Source organism: Felis catus, chromosome D1, assembly GCF_018350175.1.
Source record: "Felis catus isolate Fca126 chromosome D1, F.catus_Fca126_mat1.0, whole genome shotgun sequence".
Taxonomy (NCBI): domain Eukaryota; kingdom Metazoa; phylum Chordata; class Mammalia; order Carnivora; family Felidae; genus Felis; species Felis catus.
Genome location: NC_058377.1, coordinates 66472773 through 66496266, shown reverse-complemented (window position 1 = coordinate 66496266; position 23494 = coordinate 66472773). Strand labels below are relative to the sequence as shown.

Genomic DNA, 23494 nt, shown 5'->3' with positions numbered 1-23494 from the left:
AAAAAAAAAAAGAATGGTTGGATGTAGTTAATAGAGTCTCACTTTCATGTATTTCATTCAATGTATGGAATCTGCTTTTGACGTTCAAAGATTTTCATAAATAGTGCTGATGAGTAATTATAGTCTTACACATTCCAGAATATTTTTCTTGAAACCAAAAGCTAGGTAAGGTTTTTCTAATCTTATGTTATTATTATTTTTACAATGTAGATCATGTAGAAAATTATCTCTAGTTATTAATGATAATTGGTTGCATAAGTATTTTGTCTTTTGCTAATATTATAAAGGCAGCATAATGGTAACTTTAAAATACTAAAAAGAACTGTTGATTTTTCTTTATAACCTCACTTACATACATGAAGCCTTTTCTAATGTGGAAGGCTTTTCTTAGGTTGTATTTATTTATTAGCCGTTCTAAATGTGGCAGATTTATAATTTCTTTTTTCCTCACAGGAACTTACTTAAAATATGCTCTTTTGGGGGAGAGGTGGGGCAAAGGAAAGCAAACAAAAAATACAGTCTAAAAGGTACCTTGAAACTATGTCAACTGTGTAAATTATTATGTTATCTCTTCATGATTAAATTCACTAGCTTTGCCTTGCTTTGAAGATAGAGGAAGCATTTTATCAATTAGAATTTCTTTTTGAAGCACTCTTTTGCCTTGGCTTCCATGATTAAATATTTCCTACATGTCCTCCTCCTTCTGTGGCCATTCCTTTTCCATCTTGGAAAGCTTATCCTTCTCCACGTGGCTTTTAATTTGTAAAGCCTCTTATTCCCTTTTTGTCTCATTCTGTATCCTCTTCAAGGATGATCTCTTCCACAGCCACAACTTAACTCGCAAATTTGTTTCTCTTTTGTCTCATTCTCTGTCCTCTTCAAGGATGATCTCTTCTACACCCACAATTTAACTCGCAAATTTGTTTCTCTACTCCAGACCTTTTCTCTGAGCTCTACACCCAAATATCCAGCTGACTACCTGATATCTCATTTTCATGTCTCAAGGACACTTCAACTTCAGTTACAAACTGAACTTATGATATCCATTTTCTCTACCCTTCAACCCTCAAACCTTATCCCTTTTTTATTATTCCCAGTGTTGGCAAACGTACCATTGATCCAATTACACAAGCCAAAACCTGCATTATCCTTGACACCTTCTCCCTCATCCCCAACATCAAGTTATATTGATAACTCAATCTGCTTCTCTCTCCCAAGACGATGACTCTTTTCTTGTCTGCTGGTCCCTGGGCATTAGGAGTCAAAGTACCTTGGTGACAGCTCCAGTTTATAGATTAATGAGATTCTTGTTTTATCCCCTGGTAGAACTGTTCCTCCTTTGGGGACTGGAAGCTCCAACCTTCCAGAGCTCAGAGTTACATCAATGGAAGTACAAATTCTCCAAGTGGGTCACTATGTGTGATGAGAAGCAGGCAGGGCTTTTGATTCCTGGATCTCCTACAGAGCCTTTTATTGCTCTGGACGCCACTTAAATCTACTGTCACCTGGTATGAACTAGAGCGGTAGTCCCAGATGTGGAATATGCTGCCTCCATAATCCAAAGAGGCCTACCAGAAATTGTGCTTCCTTCCTCATGGTGGGAGATATAAGATGCAACAAATTGTCCTTTACTTTCAGTGAGATGTCCCAGCATGCCAGAACCTTCATAGTGCTTATCTCCCATCCTCTGGGTACATATGCCTTACCAAGGTTTCCAGTATGGTAGCCACTTCTTGTTCATCCAGCCTGATTAGCATGATGTCATTAACATAGTGGATCAAATATAATGTTCTATGTGACGTTTGAATGGTCCACATTTCTTCACAACTGAATTTGTATGGAAGGGGTTTTAGTTAACACAACCCTGTTTACCATTGTCCATTTCATATAAGTTCAGACCGTTTCAGATTGTCCTCTCTGATAGGGATAGAAAAGAACATGTTTACCAAATCAGTGGTTGCATGCAACATACCTGAGGCCGTGATAATCTACTGTAGCAAAGGCAACACATCTTTGTTACATAACTACGTCTGGTTTCTGCAGACACCAGACTGGAGAATTAAATAGAGATAAGACAGAGACCATTACTCCTGAATCCTTTAGCTCATAAGAAGGGAACTAATTTTCATTATCAACACCAATAAATCCATTTAAAATAGGGACTAAAATTTCATACCAAATAGTGGGGACAAGGGTTTGTTTGGTACATTGTATTTTCTAAAAAGTCATAAAATTTTATTTAAAAAATATAGGTTACAATTTTCATCATGTGCTGATTGTTGTAGAACTAAAGTATAAATCTGACTTTTGTTTGGGTGAGGGAAAAGTGTTTAAAATATTTTTTCTAGCAAAGTCACATGGTGGTTTACTTTGTGTTTGGCTTTTATAGCACTTTCCTAAGGACGATTTTTGTAAAAATTTTTAAAGCCTTCATTATTTTTCCCCAGGGACACCCTTAATCCTTTGACATCAAATTGTTTTCTTTTAAAGCATATATAAAATCATCCTAACTTATTATCTTTTTTTTACTTGATCTGACTTTGTTGGATTTTCCTTTGTTATTATGATTTGATTTAAGCACTTCTTTGGCATCACTATGGTAGGTTTCGTGACATCCTATCTTGTATTGGCACATGTTTACCCTGATGTGATTTAATTGGATAAGTAGAGATAGATGCCAGCATTAACCAAGAAGGTATGTTTCAGTGGAGACTAATTTGATGATGGTAATGATGGTGGTGGTGGTGATGTATTCTTTTTGTCTTGATAAAAAGAATATGTTTGGTAGAGTCATTGTGATGTTGGATATACCTATAATTCATTCATTTTCACTTTCATGTAGTATTCCTTTGTATATTATACCACATTTTATTCATTTTTCCAAATACCTTTTTTTCCTTATATTTGGCACTCACCAGACTCTTTACAGATGAAGAATAACTTCATTATTTATTTTACGTTCTCCTAACTACTTTCTCTGTTTTCTATTTATAGCACCCTGTTAGGCATATTTTAGAAACTTTGACATGATTCCCTGTATTTCTTAATTGTTTTAAATTCCTGAAGATAGAAATGGAATAAAAGGATACCATGACAAAAAATTATCTTCCATCCCTTCTTTTGTATCTTAATTTTAGCAAGCATATTTTCAATTTTCAGTTGCTTTTTTATAGATGTAATATAGTTTCAAACTCTGAGGATATTATTTATAATTGCTAGAAAATTTCTTAGTCTGAATTATATGTTTCCACAGATGCCATTTTTACATTCCATTTCATACTTTTTTGCCTTCGAGAGGCAAGAGAACATAAAGGTTTAAAGCACAAATCCTAGAGTGAGACTACCTGGGTTTGAATTCTGGTTCTGCCATTTGTAGCCCTGTAACCTCTTGAGAGCCTCAGTTCCTTCATCAACAAAATGGATAAAATTATAGTATCTACCTTCTAGAGATGTGAAAATTAAGTGAAATAATTTGTATAAATTCATATTTAAAGCATGTCTGGTACTTTGTAAGCACTCAATAAACGTTAGCTATTATTACTATATGCCAGGTGCAGTGTTCTAGTTTCCAGGCATATAAAATTAAAGCAGACGTGGGCCATTCAACTCAAAAACTTATAACAAAGATTGATATTATTTGTCAAGCCTAGCATTCATGTTCCATCCCAGTGGGAGTCATGGTACATATTAAATAACCATAGTGGTTCAAAATTATGATATATTCTTTGTTGTTATGTAAATTAATTTACCATTAAAATATAACCTGAAACTATAATGGGAGTTCTTGTACTTATTTTGTGCTTAGCACTGTACTTGGAAAGAGTAAGAACATATAGGGGTAGGTGTATGGAAGTTCCCAGGGGCAAGAGTGTAAATGACAAAGCAAGGCATGGATGGTATTCCTAGGGATATTACATGCTGTAAGAATTACAATGATGTGGAATAGGTGGTAAATAAAGCAGACTGCCTATAGCTGCAGCTTGTGGTAGGAGGGCCATTTGGTTAGTTGGGTTTGGAAATGGATCCACACCATGGAGGGCTTACAAGCCTGGCTCATGAGTTTGGTCATTATCCTGTAATGGTCAGAGATTTTTGAACAGGAGAGTAATATGATATAAAAAGGTATTTTGTCTGTGGTAGTTTAATTTTTGTCCCTATGTAGAAGACATAAATAAGTGTTCTCAGTGTTTTGGACAATTCAAAAAACTTCTGAGTTCTATCTAATCTCAACTCTAAAAAAAGTCAATTCTGTAAGACATTATGCCTCTCAATCTCATTTTTTCCTTTAATATTTAAATATTTTATTTTTGAGAAATTCCCAAGTTTTGTGAAATAGGAATGCTGGGCCATGACAGTTCAAAGGTACACAGATTAAAAGTATGAAATAATTGAAGGTAATGGGAAATTAAGATTGCAGGGCTCACTCTTCAGTTGTAGCAGGAAAATTAAAGGTAAACTACATAGCAAACTTCAGAATAAAACATGTATAAGTATTCAAGTCCTTGCAAGTTTATAAATTGCCTGTTAGGTCTGCAACTACATTGCTATTATGTGGCCAAAGCACATGGGACTTCAGGATGTGTATTTATGGACTGATTGCCCAACAGATAACTGCACTATTCCGGAATGCTATTGCTAGCTATGTCAATAGTTTTAGACTTATTGTTTTAAAATTTTTCCATTTTTCAGCCTAATTAACTTAGAATGTCTCTAACGTGATTTGCAAAGAATTTTATATTTATATTTTGCAATCAGCATTTGACTGGCGCTCAGGTTTGAGACATGCACTACAATGTGTAAACATTTTGTACGATAATAAAGAGTTCCTAAATGTTTTATGATTGCCTGTTCCCTGCTAATTGGTCATGGATTGAAAATCCCTATTGTTTAATTTTTTTTAATTTGTGGGAAATTTTTATAAATGAGTGTGTGGGGCTTCATATCACAGCTGTTGTCATTTAAAGTTTGGACAGCATCATTACAAATGAAGCCCTGCTGTGAAATCAAAGTCAAAAGGCATCTTGGCATCCCAACCATTTCCTTAGGAGAAGATTACAGCTCAAGTCTGTTGAATTTTATTGCTTTGGGCCCCATGACAGTCTTCAGAAACATGCAAGGCATTTCTGTTAAAGAAACTCAGATGTGCTAGGACACAGGGGATGACATTCTTGTGCATAGCAGTGTCTTAAGCAAGGGGGTAAGGAATAAGGAAGAAAAAGATGATTCACACTTTTTGTTGTGTTCTGGGATTATTTTATAAAGTCCATGGAAGTGATAGAGAACATAGTGTGAGTGATACCATATAGGAAAAAGGTGTGATATTTTCCTACATGGCCTGACTGTATATTTTTTTCAGCTTTATTGAGGTATAGTTGACAAAATTGTAATATATTTAAAACGTACAACACAACAGTTTATATGGTACACGTTGTGAAAGGATTGCCACAATTGAGTTAATTAACATATCTATCACTTCACATATTCATATGTTTACCTTTTTGGGGGGCAAGAATACTTAAGTTGTGTTTTCTCAGCAAATTTCATTTATACAACTATAATCACTATCAGCTATACTCACCATGTTTTACATTAGATTCTCAGACCTTATCATCTTACAGTTTAAAGTTTCTACCCTTTTAGTAACCTTTGTGCATTTTCCCCACATCCCAGCGCCCAACAAACAACCCATTCTACTCTGTTACTGAGTTCACCTTTTTTTTTTAAGTTCCATCTATAGGTAGTGTCATGCGGTATTTGTCTTTCTTTGTCCGGCTTATTTCACTTACCATAACACCCTCTACATTCATCCACATTGTTACAAATGGCAGGATTTCCTTCTTTTTTAAGGCTTAGCAATATTCCATTGTATATGTATACCCCATTTTCTTTATCTAGTCATCCATTGGTGGACACTTAGGTTGTTTGCATACCATGGTTATTGTGAGTAATGTTGCAGTGAACATGGGAATACAGATAATCTTTTCAAGATAAGGATTTCATTTCTTTCAAGTATATACCCAGAAGTGGGATTGCTGAATCATAAGGTACTTATATTTTTAATTTCTTGAGGAACCTCCTTACTGTTTTCCATAGTAGCTGTCCCAATTTATATTCCCACCAATATATTCCACATACTCACCAGCACCCATAATTACTTGTCTTTTTCTAGCATTATTTTTTAAATGTTTGTTTATTTAGAGAAAGAGTCTGTGAGTGGGGAAGGGGCAGAAAGAGAGAGAAAGAGAGATTCCCAAGCAGACTCCATGCTCACTGCAGAGCCCAACATGGGCCCCCATCCCACAGCCATGAGGTCATGACCTGAGCCTAAATCAAGAGTTGGACATTTTAACTGACTGAGCCATCTAGGCGTCCAACTTGTCTTTTTGATAATAGCCATTCTAACAGGGATAAAGTGATATTTCATTGTGGTTTTGATATGCATTTCCCTGATGATTAACCATGTTGAATACCTTTTTATGTACCCATTGGCCATTTGGATGTCTTCTTTAGAAAAATGTCTATTCTGTTCCTTTGCAAATTTTTAATTGGGTTGCGGGGCTTTTTTAGCGTTTTGGGGGGTTTTTTGTTTGTTTGTTTGTTTTGCTATTGAGTTGTATGAGTTCCTTGTTTTCTCCCTACCACTTTTATAGTTTCAGGGCTTATGTTCAAGCCTTTAATCCATTTTGAGTTGATTTTTGTGTACAATATAAGGTAGGGGTCCAGTTTTATTCTTCTGCCTGTAGATATTTAGTTTTCCCAACCTGACTATATCTTAAAATAAAAACCTAAATGTGCCTCCAAGGTAATGACTGCCTTCAAAATCATCTCTCAGTTGATTATATAATATTTTTGAAATGAGTTCTGATTGATTGGTATTCCTCATTCTTCCCCTCTTCCCTCCTTCCCTTACTCCTTCCTTGTCTCTCTCTCCCTCTCCTCCTTACTCCTCTCTTCTCTTCCTTTTCTTCCTCTCTCCTTTCTAGCACATACTCTTTTCTACTAGTATACCTGAGAGATGTTACTTAAATAGCTCTATTAGTCACTCTTTTTATATCTAAGCTTCATGTTCCAGAATTTAAAACCAAAGATCACTTGATCTAAGTTAAGATCTATCCAACCAGTAACCTAACTCCAGCAATCATTTCCAAAGACACATCATGTGTGAATATGGTTGTCCCTCATATTTTAAGGATGTGTTCCATTCAACCATGGATTCATCTCATCCCTATAAAATGTGTTATTTGTCATCTGTTTTCCCTTTTGGAGTAGTTTCCTGAGTTTATTGACTATGAAGTGCCTTCCATATAGTAGATAATATTTGTTGAATGAATGCAAATTGTTGTCCCAAAGAATATCCTGCTAACGACTCTAAACACTCATTCTGGAAATCTAAGACTCAGCAAGATAATTTGTTTCTACTGATCTTTCTGCTTTGTGAGTGTCTGAAAAAGATATAAATCATTCATCAGCTTTCCATAGACGTTGATACTGCTTCTTATTCACTGCTATAATAATCTGCTATCGAGCTAATAGTTTAGTAAGGAGACAGAAAAGTAAATAGATAATTACAGTATAGTATGCTATGCTAAGTATATCCTAACCTCAGCGATAATAAAAAATGTGTGTGTGTGTGTGTGTGTGTGTGTGTGTGTGTGTGTAATATTTGCTATGTGCCAGGTACAATGTTAAGTATTTTACTTATATTACTGGTTTTTAACTTAAATACATTGTGGTCTGACAACCATATCTATATGTTATTAATCTTTTGAAATTTACTGAGAGTTCTTTTATGGCCAAGTATAAAGTCAAGTTTTCTAAACCCATCTGAACAGGGTTAGAGTATAAACAGATCAAGTAGTGTTCTATAGTGTTCTATCCATTAGCTCTAACTTTTTAAAAATCTTCCATACTGATTTTTCTACCTGCTTGAGGTATTAAATACTGAAGTGGTATATTAAAATCTTTCAATGCAATTGTGAATTTATCTGTATTTTTTATATGTCTGTCAGTTTTTGCTTTAATGTTTTCAGTTGAAGGCTAAGTTAATTAAGTTTAAACACATTTAAAATTGTTATATATTTGTGATAAATTGAGCTATTTTATATAATGCTTTTTATTTCTTGTAATGCCTTTTTCCTTAAGATTATTTTATATGATTGTTAATATAGGTATTTCACCTTCTGTTGGTATTTGCTTGGTAAATCCTTTCCCATTCTTTTAACCTTTGTGTATTCTTGAGTTACAGATATATCCTTTTTAAACAAAAAATATATGGAATCTAATTTTTTATTCAGTGATAATCTTTGCCTTTTAGCCAGAATATTTGGTTCTTTTCTGCTATTATAATTTTATTTATTTATACCATCTTATTATTTTCTCATTGTTTCTCCTTGGGGGGGTTCTTTTCCTCTTTCTTGCTTTCCTTTGAGTTAAAAATTTTTGTTTGTTTTCCTCTCCATTTTTTTTCTCCATGAGATTGGAAGTGGTAACCCATTCTATATTCCTTGGCAATAATATTTTTTCTTTTCAAATTTTTATTTAAATTCCAGTTAGTTCACATAAATTAATTCCTCACTTATATATAACACCCAGTATCCATCATAACAAGAGCCCTCCTAATACCCATCACCCATCTAACCCATCCCCCACCCACCTCCCTACATCAACCCTCAGTTTTTTCTCTGTCTATAAGAGTCTCTTATGGTTTGTTTCCCTCTCTCTTTTTTTCTTTTCTTCCCTTTCCTGTATATTCATCTGTTTTGTTTCTTAAATTCCACAAATGAGTGCAAACATATGGCATTATGGTAACATATCGTTTGTGAGTTCGAGCCCCACATCAGGCTTGCTACTGTCAGCAGAGAGCCTGCTTTTGATCCTTTGTCCTTCTCTCTCTGCCCCTCCCCAGCTTGTTCTCTCTGTCTCTCAAAATAAATAAACTTATAAAAAATAAAAAATAAAAAAGAAGAGTTAATACTTATCCTTCTCAAACTATTCCAAAAAATAGAAGAGGAAGGAAAACTTCTACATTCATTCTATGAGACCAGCATTACTAAAACCAGACAAAGACTTCACTAAAAAAGAGAACTACAGGCCAATATCCCTGATGAACATGGATGCAGAAATTCTCAATAAAATACTAGCAAACCGAATCTAACAGTACATTAAAAAAATCATTCACCACAATCAAGTGGGATTTATTCCTGGGCTGCAAGGGTGAGTCAATATTTGCATATAAATGTGATATTAATATTAATCATAGAAAGGATAAGAACCATTTGATCATTTCAATAGATGAAAAAAATATTTGACAAATTACAACATCCATTCATGATAAAAACTCAAAAAAGTAGGTTTAGAGGGAACATACCTCAACATAATGAAGGGCATATATGAAAAATCCACAGTTAATGTCATCCTCAATGGGGAAAAACTGGGAGCTTTTCCGGTATGGTCAGGAACAAGACAGGGATGTCCACTCTCATCACTTTTATTTAACATAGTACTAGAGGTCCAAGCCATTGCAGTCAGACAACAAAAAGAAATAAAAGGCATCCAAACTGGCAAGGAAGAAGTAAAAAACTTTCCCTATTTGCAAACAACATGATACTCTATATAAAATACCTGAAATTTTCCACCAAAAAACTGCTAGAACTGATACACAAATTCAATAAAGTCCCAGGATGCAAAATCAACATAGAAATCTGTTGCATTTCTATACACCAGTAATGAAGCAGCAGAAAAAGAAATCAAGAAATCAGTCCCATTTGCAATTGTACCAAAAACAGTAAGATACCTCGGAAGAAATCTAACCAAAGAGGTAAGACCTGTACTCTGAAAAGTATTAAACACTGATGAAAGAAGTTGAACATGACACGAAGAAATGGAAAAACATTGCATGTTCATGGATTGGAAGAACAAAGATTGTTAAAATGTCTATACCACTTGGGGTGCCTGGGTGGCTCAGTCAGTTGGGCACCTGACTTGGGCCCAGGTCATGGTCTCACAGTCCGTGAGTTCAAGCCCCACTTCGGACTCTGTGCTGACAGCTCAGAGCCTGGAGCCTGTTTTGGATTCTGTGTCTCCCTCTCTTTCTGACCCTGCCCCATTCATGCTCTGTCTCAAAAATAAATAAACGTTAAAAAAAAAAAAGTCTATACTACTTAAAGCAATGTACACATTTAATGCAACCCCTATCAAAATACCAACAGCATTTTTCACAGAGCTAGAACAAATAATCCTAAAATTTGTATGGAACCACAAAGCAACCTTAAAGAAGAAGAGCAAAGCTGGAGGCATCAGAATTCTGGACTTCAAGCTATAGTACAAAGTTGTAGTGATTAAAACAATATGGCACTGGAACAAAAATAGACACATAGATAAATAGAACAGAACAGAAAACCTGGAAGTTGACCCACAACTATACAGTCAATTAACATTTGACAAAACGTGAAAGAATATCCAATGGAAAAAAAAGTCTCTTCAACAAATAGTGTTGGGCAAACTGTTCAGTTGGGAAAACAAAACAATAACATGCAAAAGAACGAAATTAGACCACTTTCTCACATCATACACAAAAATATATTCAAAACAGATTAAAAACCTAAACGTCAGATTTGAAACCAGAAACTCCTAGAGAAGAAGAGAGGCAGTAACCTCTTTGACATCAACTGTAGCAACTTCTCACTAGATATGTCTCGAGGCAAGGAAAACAAAAAGCAAAAATAAACTATTGGGACTTCATCAAAATAAAATGCTTCTGCACAGCAAAGGAAACAGTCAACAAAACTAAAAGGCAGCTACAGAATGAGAGAAGATATTTGCAAATGACATATTGGATCAAGGGTTAGTATCCAAAATATACCAAAGTCTTATAAAAATCAACACCCAGAAAATGAATAACCCAGCTAAAAAATGGTCAGAAGACATGAACGGACATTTCTCCAAAAGACATACAGATGTCCAACAAACATGTGAAAAGATGCTCAATATCACTTATCATCAGGGAAATGTAAATCAAAACTACAATGAGATATCACCTCACATCTATCACAATAGCTAAAATCAAAACCACAAGAAACAACAGGTGCTGGCAAGAATGTGGAGAAAGGGGAACCCCCTTGCACTGTTGGTGTGAATGCAAACTGGTGCCTCCACTCTGGAAAACAGTATGGAGTTTCCTCAAAAAGTTAACAATATGACTTACACTAGGATCCAGAAATTTCACTAATAGGTATTTACCCCAAAAATACAAAAATACTAATTCAAAGAGATACATTCACCCTGATGTTTATACCATTATCTACAATAGCCAAACTATGGAAAGATCCCAGAGGTCTAATCTACTGATGAATGGATAAAGAGAAAGTGATGTGTATATATGTGCATATATACATTGGAATATTAGCCATCAGAAAGAATGAAATCTTGCCATTTGCAAGGATATGAATGGAACTAAAGAGTATTCTGCTAAGTGAAATAAGTCAGAGAAAGATACCATATCATATCACTTATATGTGGAATTTAAGAAACAAAACAAAGAGAAAAAAAAGAGAGAGGAAGGCAAACCAAGAAACAGACTCTTAGAAAAACAGAAACTACAGAGAACAAACTAATGGTCACCAGAGGGGAGGTAGGTTGGGGGGGGGGGGAATGGGTGAAATAGGTGATGGGGATTAAAGACTGCACTTGTGATGAGCACTAGGTGTTGTATATAAGTGATGAATCACTAAATTCTACACTTGAAACTAATATTATGCTGTGTATTAACTAAATGGAATTTAAATAAAAACTTAAAAAAATTTTTCCCAAATTTTTTTTGTCTTGTTTCTAAAATAATGTGCTTCAGATACAGGAGTACTGATGCATAGGGGCACTTGTACCCCAATATTTATAGCAGCACTCTCAACAATAGCCAAATTGTGGAAAAAGCCTAAATGTCCATCAACTGATGAATGGATAAAGAAATTGTGGTTTATATACACAATGGAGTACTACGTGCCAACGAGAAAGAATGAAATATAGCCCTTTGTAGCAACGTGGATGGAACTGGAGAGCGTGATGCTAAGTGAAATAAGCCATACAGAGAAAGACAGATGCCATATGTTTTCACTCTTATCTGGATCCTGAGAAACTTAACAGAAACCCATGGGGGAGGGGAAGGGAAAAAAAAAAAAAGAGGTTAGAGTGGGAGAGAGCCAAAGCATAAGAGACTCTTAAAAACTGAGAACAAACTGAGGGTTGATGGGGGGGTGGGAGGGAGGGAAGGGTAGGTGATGGGCATTGAATAAGGCATCTTTTGGGATGAGCACTGGGTGTTGTATGGAAACCAATTTAACAATAAATTTCATATATTAAAAATAAAATAAAATAAGATAAAATAATAAAATTAAAATAAAATAAAATAAAACATAATAAAATAAAATAAAATAACAAAATAAAATAATGTGCTTCAAGGACAGTTTTGTTTTGTTTTGTTTTGTTTTGTTTTGTTTTGTTTTTTCAAATTTACTTAAGCAAGACTTAGTGACAATTTGGAACAAAAGTAAAAACCCCTTAAGACAGCAAACAATGTGTCCTAGATTTTTGTTTCCATATATTTGTGATTTCTGGTAAATGTCCTAATAATGCTCATTTCTCTTTGTTTTGTTTAAGGATTGTTCAAGTTTAGAAGAATATAACATTGCTGCAGCATTACTCCCTTTGACCAGTGCTTTCTACAGGGTAAGTTTCATTGGTCTATACATAAGCTCATTATGATTCATATAAATGTATGTAGTTTGATTTATCATAAAACTACATGAATCTTGTCCCCCGGTATGTCTAACATATATCTGTAGCAATATTTATTATAACATTTATTGCATACAGTTGACCCTTGAACAACACAGATTTGAACTACATGGGTCCACTTATTTGTGGATTACATGTGCAGTACCGTACTGTAAATGTATTTTCTCATCCTTATGATTTTCTAAATAGTATTTTCTCTAGTTTACTGTAAGCACACAGTATGTAATACATATAACATACAAAATATGTGTTAATCAACTTTGTGTTGTAATGCTTCCAGTCAACACTAGGCTATTAGTAGCTAAGTTTGGGGGGAGTAACAGTTATGTGTGGATTTTTGACTGCACAGGGGTCAATGCCCCAACCCCCACATTGTTCAAGGACCAACTGTACTATGTGTAGAAAATTTAATATATAATTATAAATCATCTCCTAAGATAGAATACCGCCATTCCAGCCCTGCTTTATTTTTCTTTATAGCTGAATTTGTACCTGAAATAACTGAAATTATATTATGCATTCATTTGTTTACATATGAGTATTTTTCCCTACTGCAGAAAGTAAATTTCATGAGGCTAGGATATTGTCTTATAAATATTTATTGATAAGGCCAGGTTTTTTTTTTTTTTAACTTCAGTCTGTTCACAGTCTCTGAGTTAAAGGTCTTAACCTTTAAAGGTTCTCCATAATCAGGAACTCTTTCTCTGCTGCTGTGTCACTGCATATCCCTCTTTCTTCTGACTTATTGTCCCTTCTTCTTTTAAAACAAAAAGTGGAATTATGATGTTCACACTTCTGAGAACTGGCAGGTCATACTGAACATGCTCAGGAAACAAAGACAAATCTCAAAAATACCAAATAAATGAATTTTAGGTTTAGAAACTAATGGCTGGAGCTTGAGCATCATCTTTTGGTCTTCCCTCCCCAGCTTAACCCTACCTCCAGGCCCATTCCAGTTTTCCTTCAATGAATACATACCAGCCTTCTCTGAACTCCCTCACGCTTCATCTCATTCCACTGCTAGCATGGAGAACACTGTTACAAAAATAGGCCAGGCTGTCCTGGATCCTAAGCTACCTAGGAAAGGTGTGTCTATATCTCAGAGCAGCCAGAAAACTCAGTCCTCTGTCTAACTAGCCTTCATGTAGGGCCTCACATGGCATTTGTTAAAGAAAATGGCATTTTTAGGGGCATCTGGCTGGTTCAGTTGGTTGAGCTTCTGACTTCAGCTCAGGTCATGATCTTGCACTTTGTGAGTTCAAGCCCTGCATCAGGTTCTGTGCTGACAGCTCAGAGTCTGGAGCCTCTTTTGGATTCTGTGTCTCCTTCTCTCTCTGTGTCCCACCCCGCCCCCCACTCCCACATTTGCTCACTCTCTCTCTCAGAAAAACAAACATTAAAAAAATTTTTTAAAGAAAATGGCACTTTAAATCTTTCCTACCTTCAACATTTAAGATATTTTTAAACTTAAATATTAGAGAAAATAAGAATTGACAAATGAAACTCAATTCCTCAAATGACCCATTGCTTATGATTTTTTAAGCAGAATTATTTAACCATTTTGCAGTATTAGGGTTTGATCATGATAGCAGACGCACCAAGAATGATATAATTAAGGAATTTATAAGGGACCAACCCTTATTTTGTTATAGAAACAAAGGGAAAGTTTGTGGAAGACTTTGAATTAGGCTTTGCCCATAGGCCTGAAGTTTCTGTAGGTCACAACACAGGGAAGAACAAGGACAAATTGGAATCTGTGTATACCTCTCACTTCTTCAAACCTCAGCGATACAGATGACCTGCAAAAGAAACAGCACTGTTGGCCATAGAGCTGCACGTGCACCTGGCCCCAGGCTAGGAGAAGCTGAAGGAGATGTGGCAGGAAACGGACGAACTGTGAGCTCAGTCCCTTCCCCATATCAACATGAGTCAGCAGATCAGGGACAAAGTATATGAGCTGTAGCAGGATATAGCATCCTATATTGCCTTCAGAGTATAATGACTGCTGCTTCATTTTTGTCCAAATGTTAGAGAAATTTCTCTTGTGGCCAATCCTAACCCTGGAACAGAAAGACATTTCTGAGAAATGTCTTAGTTTAGCTTATTTTACACAGTGCAAAACCATCACACTGGTTTTAGTTTTGTGAGAGTTTTTAATTAGCTAATAAGTTGGGCTAAATGTCATACTATTTATCAAGTTTGTGTTATCAAACTTAGTAATTCAAATTTATGTTTTAGGGGTGGGTTTATGGGTTTAATTCTTTGTTGTTGGCTTGGTTTGATTTGCTTTAGTTTGGGCATGGATTAGGAGCCAGTGACCACACCAATAATATGAGCAGGAAAAGTTTAACAAGTTATTAAGTAGTAACAGGGGATTAACTGCCAAGAAGTAAAGAGAATTTTAAACAACACAGGAATATCAGATATAGGGAGCAGCTACTATCTCTTGGGCTCAGGCAGAGTACCCAAGAAAAGAGAAAACTTGGAAGAGGGCTCCTCCCCAACAAGACTTGTGATTCAGACCTTGTTGGAGAGGTGTTGATTTGGCCACTGGATAGCATGGAAATTCACTGAGGTGCCACAAACCAGAGCTGGTAAGCAGGAAACTACCTGCTGGGGTTCTGGCAAGACTTTCTGGGAATCCCTCTCACTAGAGTGCCAGTGAAACTTGACAGGAAGTGAAGCCACCATCTGGAGTACCACTGAAACATCACACATGGTAAGCGCTTCAGGGTGTCCCACACACCATAGCAGGTACATGCCATAGGAACTAAAGCACAAAGCACACCAGAACCAGGAAAAGAAACTACTTTCTACTGCAGTATCCCTTCAGCACCCTGTGCTGACAAAACTTAATTTTGTGCCAGATGGTAAAGGAGAAATGTTTACAAGTCCAGCGCCAATGCCACACAACAGGGCAAAGAAAGGTAGATTTGGAGGAAAGAGATATTGCATTGATAACTGACACAGAGGGTGGATCATACCAGATACTTTAGAAATTTTTGACTTATGGGAAATTATTTCTGGTGCATAATTCAGGAAAATTCTATAGATATAAATTGCATTATCCTGGCCACAGATTGCAAATGAGCCATGCTCAAACTGTTCAACCAATATAAACTCCTGAGCCTTGTTCATCATGCTTCAGAGAATGGACTCAGCTGTTTGTCTTACTTAAACTTACTTTGAAAATATTTTTAATGATATTTATTAGTCTTTTTTTTTTTCAATACAACAGAAGTTTATTGAACATCTCAATATACAAAGTTACTATGGCAGGCAACAACATGGGCAGCCACATGAGTGCCATTGACATGCCACTAGGAGTTTATATTAGTCTTTCTAATACAATAAATAATAAGCAAGAAATCAAACTGGTCCACAATTCCATCAACTGGATGGCCATTTCCTTAAATAAAATATATAGCTGTGGTTAGAAAATTCAGATGCTATAGAAACATATAAAATGCAAAACAAAAGCTGCCTTTCCCACCTCTACCCCATATCCTCTAACAGTTGACTTCTTGGTTAAAAAAAGTCATGCATTATTGCCAGCAGATAGAATACAGATAAAATTACCTCTTTGAAACTAATCAAACTATTCAGTGTTTTCTCACCTTGCCTTTTTCACTTAGTAACATATCTTGGAGATCTTTCCATATACCTAATTATAATTAGGTATATAACACTACTACCTAATTATTTTGGGATGACTACATATATTTTTTCTTCTTAATGAAAAGATTGTGTGTGTGTGTATTTACCTTAAGCATAAGAGCAAAATATTTCATTGACTCAGATGAAATGTGATGTTTATCTCTTAGAGCTTTACTTTATGTAAAAAGTATCCCATGATGTTTTACTTGTAACATTATCTTAGATCCTTGGGAATTTTTTATGCTACAATCACCACAAATTTAGGGGTTTTTTTCCCCCCTTACAGTTCTCTCACTTTTCTCTACCTTTAATGAGTTGTATGTAACTCATGCTTCTTTAACTTATGAAGCCTTTCTTCAAGGTGGTACTTTAACAGCCAGGTTTAAGTTGTTAAGGATCACTTTAAATTTTTTTTTTCAACGTTTACTTATTTTTGGGACAGAGAGAGACAGAGCATGAACGGGGGAGGGGCAGAGAGAGAGGGAGACACAGAATCGGAAACAGGCTCCAGGTTCCGAGCCATCAGCCCAGAGCCCGGCGCGGGGCTCGAACTCACGGACCGCGAGATCGTGACCTGGCTGAAGTCGGACGCTTAACCGACTGCGCCACCCAGGCGCCCCCCTTTTTTTTTTTAATTTTTTTTTCAACGTTTATTTATTTTTGGGACTAGGATCACTTTAATGGTGAAAAATAATGTAATCATTTACATTTGTACTATGTTTAGCATTTATGTGATGCTTTCATTCTCAGTTCAGCAGACAGTTAGTAGGTGTGGCAAGCCCTGTGCTTGCATTTATTGCAGAATTGCAGGTGAATAGCACATGGTCCTCTCCCTGAAGAAACATATTGTCTAAAGGCCGTTCATATTCATTAATCAGCTATGAACACAGGAACATTTCACAGTTACTGAATAACATTGGGCTATACTTGGTTTACTTATTTGGTCCTTTTTATTAAAAAAATCATGATTGTTAAAGTAAGAACCAGAAGCAGGGGTTCCTGTCTAAATGTCTTTTTTTTTTTTTTTTTGGAATAAAAAGAATTAAAGAGTAAGCTAAAACCCAACAGAGCAGAAGTAGAACTAAAATAGGATACCCTTGTATCACTCTTTCCCAATTGATAGTGAGCAATAGTGAAAGCCCCTTATCATGAGCCACTGTGTAATGCCCTCTCCTCCGTGATCCATGTATCTTAGAGTTACCCTATTCTAGTTCTTAATCACCCAGGTAAACTAGAGACTGCCCTAGAATCTATCAAACCATGACAGAGCCCTTCTTTTTACTTCTTTGAGGTGTATTGGTTGGTTACTGATGCTCCAAATGACTCCCAGAAGAACTGACGCTTTCTTCCCTGGTACTCATTGTAGTTTGTGTTTACCCTGGGGAGGAATAGAAATACCCTGTTTATCTTAAATTCAAGCCCCTTGAAGTGATGCCTTATCAAATTCCAGAGATCTCCCATATACAGATGGCACTTTGAGTATGACTTATTGATCAAGATAGGTCTTACTTTATAAGAGCATTATTCGGTCTCTCATTCCCAATAGAAGTAGATTTATGCCCTCTTTAAAATTCTTATTTCAGGGGCGCCTGGGTGGCGCAGTCGGTTAAGCGTCCGACTTCAGCCAGGTCACGATCTCGCGGTCCGTGAGTTCGAGCCCCGCGTCGGGCTCTGGGCTGACGGCTCAGAGCCTGGAGCCTGTTTCCGATTCTGTGTCTCCCTCTCTCTCTGCCCCTCCCCCGTTCATGCTCTGTCTCTCTCTGTCCCAAAAATAAATAATAAAAAAAAAGGTTGAAAAAAAATTAAAAAAAAAAATTCTTATTTCATTCAACATGTAAAGAATATCTTCCCTAGCATCCAGCCACATGGAAGGTTCATATTTACTAACAGGTTTGTTGAGGTATAATTTATATACCATAAAATTCACTCATTTTAAGTGTATATTTTAACAATTTTTAGTATACTTACAGATTTGTACAACTATCACACCATATAATTTTAGAATATTTCCATCATTTCAGAAGAAACCTCCTGTCCATTTGCAGCCACTCCTCATTCCCAGGCAGCCACTAACATACCTTCTATTCTATAAATTTGTCTTTTTTGGACATTTCATATAAACGTAATCATATATGTTCCTTTATGTCTGGCTTCTCTTACTGAGTATAACGTATTTGAAGTTTGCCCATGTTGTTAGAAGATTTCTTTAGGACTGTTAATTATTAATTAAGAATTCTCCATACCCAGAGTACTTAGGTCACCTTCTGTATCGTTTCAAATTGTATCTAATTCAAGATGTAAGGTATGATTAAATTAATTCTCTTTTAATAAATACATCAGAAAAAATGTGAGATGTAAAACATAATTTTATAGCTGTTTAGGTTTTTTGTTGCTAGATTGTAACTTTTCCTTATACATTCTAAATGAACATCCACTTAACTTATCTGATTATATATAAATTTGAGATCTAGGTATTATTTCTACTTCAAAATATAAAAGCTGAAGGCAGGGAGGTAAATTCAGGGTGATGTGATAGGAAAATCTGTTGAGCACTACCTAAAAAAAGTTACTTGTGTAAACCTAGCTTACCTAATCAGTCAGAGAAACTGTGAACGTTGAAGCACAGAGAAGCACAGAATGGCCGGAGCCATCTCCTGAGTGATGACGTTTCTGCCACCAAACTAGAAGTATTTCTTCTCCCAACCCCTGCCCCCCCAAAATGAGTTAACTAAAATCTGAGTCATTCGTGTCAAAACCTGATATTTCATTTTTTTTAAGTTTCTTTGAGAGAGAGCAAGAGAAAGAGAGAGAACACTCATGATGGGAGGGGAGAGGCAGAGAGAGAGAGGGAGAGAGAATCCCAAGCAGGCTCTGCAATGGTCAGCATAGAGCCTGACATGGGGCTCTATCTCAGGAACCATGACCTGAGCCGAAATCAAGAGTTAGGATGCACTGAGCCACCCAGGCATCCAAAACCTAATATTTCTTCTTTTTCTTTTTTAAAATATAATTTATTGTCAAGTTAGCTAACATACAGTGTATATAGTGTGCTCTTGGCTTCGGGAGTAGATTCCCGTGATTCATCGCTTACATACAATGCCCAGTGCTCATCCCAGCAAGTGCCCTCAATGCCCATGACCCATTTCCCCCTTTCCCCTCCCCCAATAAACCCTCAGTTTGTTCTTTGTGTAAGAGTTTCTTATGGTTTGCTCCCTCTCTGTTTGAAACTATTTTTTCCTCTTCCCTTTCCCCATGGTCTTCTGTTAAGTTTCTCGAATTCTACGTATGAATGAAAACATATGACATCTGTCTTTCTCTGACTGGCTTATTTCACTTAGCATAATACCTGATATTTCTTGTGTAAGCCTATGCATTGAATAGAACATGGCAAAGAACATAAATCCAGAGGAAGGTGACAGCAATAATAATAACAGCTAATTCTGAATACCTACTATAAGATGCTACATTTGACATGCAGTACCTAATCCAGATCAATGAATACTATTCCCATTGCAATGAAGGAATCTATACCACTTAGCTTGTAAGTAGAGGAGCCAGGACTCAAACTCAGTTCATTCTGACTCCAGAGTTCATATTCCTTAACTACAATAAGATTCCCCAAGTGAGTTCCAATTTATAAAGCATAATTCTAGGAACTTCTCATCTTTTTTGCTTAGAGGTACTGAATTGACATCACTCCTGTCCCCTCATTTCTCCAATCAGGGTCATCCATATATCTGGCAAGGATACTTCATTAAGCTTGGGCTTAGAGGGGGCAAAGTCAGGAAATGTTGATTAATTGTATGCTATGGTTAGTAAATAACTGTCATGTGTCATTATATGTAAATCTCTAATTTCCACATATTTCTAATAGAAAGCATACTAAGTACTCAAAATCATACCAGAATTACTTTTGTACTTCTCTGATGATTTAGAAGTTACTTGAATAACTAATCATTAATAGGGACCCTACTTATCCCACTATAGATATGACAGCTTATAGATCATTCTAACTGATGGAATCCAGATGAACCCACATTCATGGTATTAAGATTATTGCTAGAAAAAATCTTATAATAATATAAAAAATAGATATTTCATCAGTCCTTTTTTTCCCCTCTGTTGGTAAATACTTGACAAGAGAGGTTCTTAAAAATCTACAAAATAGGAAAAGAATTTTTTTTTTCTTAAACTTCATGGTCTGGATACATTGAATTTCCTACAACAGGTCTCAAAGGATTACATTTTTGGCAAAAAAATGGGAGAGGGGGTGACAAAGGGTCTTTTTTCATCTTTTTTTTTTTGCTGTAAAATAAAATACTTAGCTTAAAAATAAATTAGCAGAGAGAGTGAAGACAGGCATCAACAGTGGGCTGAATCCAGATTTGGCCTGGAAAAGATATGAATGTGCTTATTACAGCAGATGCCTCCAGCACAGCAGAATTTTAGAATGGCCAGAGCGATACTGTCTTGCTTTTATTTCCTCCCTTCATATTCTTATTCTTTCAGACAATTTAGCATTCCTTCCTCCTCCCCTCTCAGCACATCCTCTTCTTGCTTCTCCCACTGTTTCTTTCCAGTTTTAGATGGTTGCTCCTTTTTTCCTAGTCCTGGAAAACCCCTACTTCTGAGAAACTGTGAATTATTATAATACTTTGGAATTACTATTCTTTATTAATATTAGTTTGTCTTCACTGTTTAAACTAGTGATATAAGACAACTGTGGAGTTTGGAGATTTGAAGAAACATTGTTACTTACAAATGTAGTTACATTAACCACCTGGTAGAAAATTGTATTTCACCTGCTTCCTTTGTGTAAAACCCTGTACTAGGCATTGTATGAGTTGTGGTGATGCATAAGACGTGGTTTCTGCTATCTAGTACTTGATTATCATGTAGCGTAGGCAGGCATGAAAATCGCTAGTAGTAAGCAAATAGGAGGAAACAAAGTCAACTGTTCTACTAAAGAATGTGCCAACAATGAAGGTACTCTCCCTGAACATAATGACGCTGTGATTCATCATAATTGTTTCCCCTTTTGCCCTTTCCCTCTGGGTTCAGGCCTTGATAAGTGTAAGTTTTGTTCTCTTCCTCATATGGGGGGGGGGGGGCTTCTTGATCAGGTTTTCTAATCAACTTTCCATGATTTCCTGGGCTTATTCCTCATTTTCTCCTCTTTTCCTTCTTTTCAGAAGCCTCTTTCTGTTATTGACTCTGCCAGTCTTAGAGCATCCTTCAACATTAGTGTGCATGAAAGCCACACTAATCAAGACTCTCTTATTAATATTATAGAGAAACTTATTCACAAAGGATAATTTAGTACAAATAATTGAACTTCAACCTCAACAACTGTTATGTCTTCTTGTTGGATTGTCCCCTTTATTATGATATAGTGCCCTTCTTTGTCTCTTGTTACAGTCTTTGTTTTAAAGTCTAGTTTGTCCAATATAAGTATTGCTACTCTGGCTTTCATTTGACATCCCTTGGCATGATAAATGTTTCTCCATCCCCTCCCTTTCAATCTGCAGATGTCTTTAGGTTTAAGATTAGTCTCTTGTAGGCAGCATATAGATGGATCTTGTTTTTTTATCCATTCTGTCACCCTTTGTCTTTTGATTGGATCATTTAGTCCATTTATATGCAAAATAATTATTGATAGTTATGTATTGCCATTTTATTTATTGTTTTGTGATTGTTTCTGAAGATTTCTCTGATCCTTTCTTGTCTTTCTCTTTCATGATTTGCTGATTTTCTTTAGTGATATATTTTGATTTCTTTCTCTTTATTCTTTGAATATTTATTAACGGTTTTTGATTTGTGGTCACCATTACGTTTGTGTATAACTTCTTTTGCATAACAGTCTATATTAAGTTGATGGCCATTTAAGGTTGAACCCACTGTTTACTCCTGTCTTCCCCACATTTTAGGTACACAGAATCATATTTTACATCCTTTTATTTTGTAAGTTCTTTGAATTTTTTATAGAAATACTTATTTTAACTGCTTTTGTGATTCCTACTTTTGTACTGTCACTTTTGGTCTTTCTCTCCCACTCACAGAATCCCTTTTAGTATTTCTTTAGAGCTAGTTTAGTGGTCATGAACAACTTTAATTATAGTTTGTCTGTGAATCTCTTTATTTCTCCTTGTATTTTGAATGTTAGCCTTGCTGGATAGAGTATTCTTGGCTGCAGATCTTTCCCACCCAGCACTTTGAATATATCATGCCAGACCCTTCTGGCTTGCCAGGTTTCTGCTGAAAAATATGCTGATAGCCATATGGGTTTTCCCTTTTAAGTAACTGTTTTCTTTTTTGTTGCTGATTTTAAGATTTTTTTTTCCTTCTCATTATATTTTGCCAGTTTAATTACAATATGTCTTGGTGTGGATCTGCTTTTGTTAGGGGTTCTCTGTGCCTTCTGGATCTGGATATCAGTTTCCTTCCCCAGATTAAAGAAGTTTTAAGCCATTATTTCTTCAAATAAATTTTCTGCCCTCTTTTCTCTCTTCTTCTGGGACTCCTATAATACAAATGTTATTATAATTGATGGAGTCACTGAGTTCCCTAAGTCTATTCTTGGTTCTATAATTTTTCTTTCTTTCTTTTGTTCAGCTTCATTGCTTTCCAATACTTTGTCTTCTAGGTCACTGATTTGTTCCCCTGCTTTTTCCTGCTGTTCATTCCATCAATGGAATTTCATTTCTGTCATTTCATTTATTGAACCCTTTATCTCTGCTGTGTTATTCCTTATCTCTATCTTAATGGTCTCACTGGCATCTTTCACACTTCTCTGAAGTCCAGTGAGTATCCTTATGATCATTGATTTAAATTCTCCATCAGGCATGTTACTTGTATCTGTTTCACTTAGATCTCTGGCCATGGCCTTATCTTATTCTTTCATTGGGGATAAATTCCTCTGTTTTCTCATTTTGTCTAAGTCTCTGCCTGCTTCTGTGTGTTAGAAAAACCAGTTATGTCTCATGCTCCTGAAAGTAATGGCCTTATGAAGAAGCGGTCACGTAGTGCCCAGGGCCTGATGCTTCAGGGA

General features: G+C 35.9%; 1 protein-coding gene across 3 annotated transcripts in view; it reads left to right on the top strand.

The window, feature by feature from the left end:
* The window catches only part of SBF2 (SET binding factor 2), a 489527-nt gene that overhangs the window by 348074 nt on the left and 117959 nt on the right, over nucleotides 1-23494 (top strand). For all 3 annotated transcript variants that reach the window (XM_023239559.2, XM_023239558.2, XM_023239557.2), the window contains exon 17: nucleotides 12652-12720. In XM_023239559.2, the coding sequence (XP_023095327.2) occupies nucleotides 12652-12720 (69 nt within the window). The remainder of the gene's footprint in view (nucleotides 1-12651; nucleotides 12721-23494) is intronic.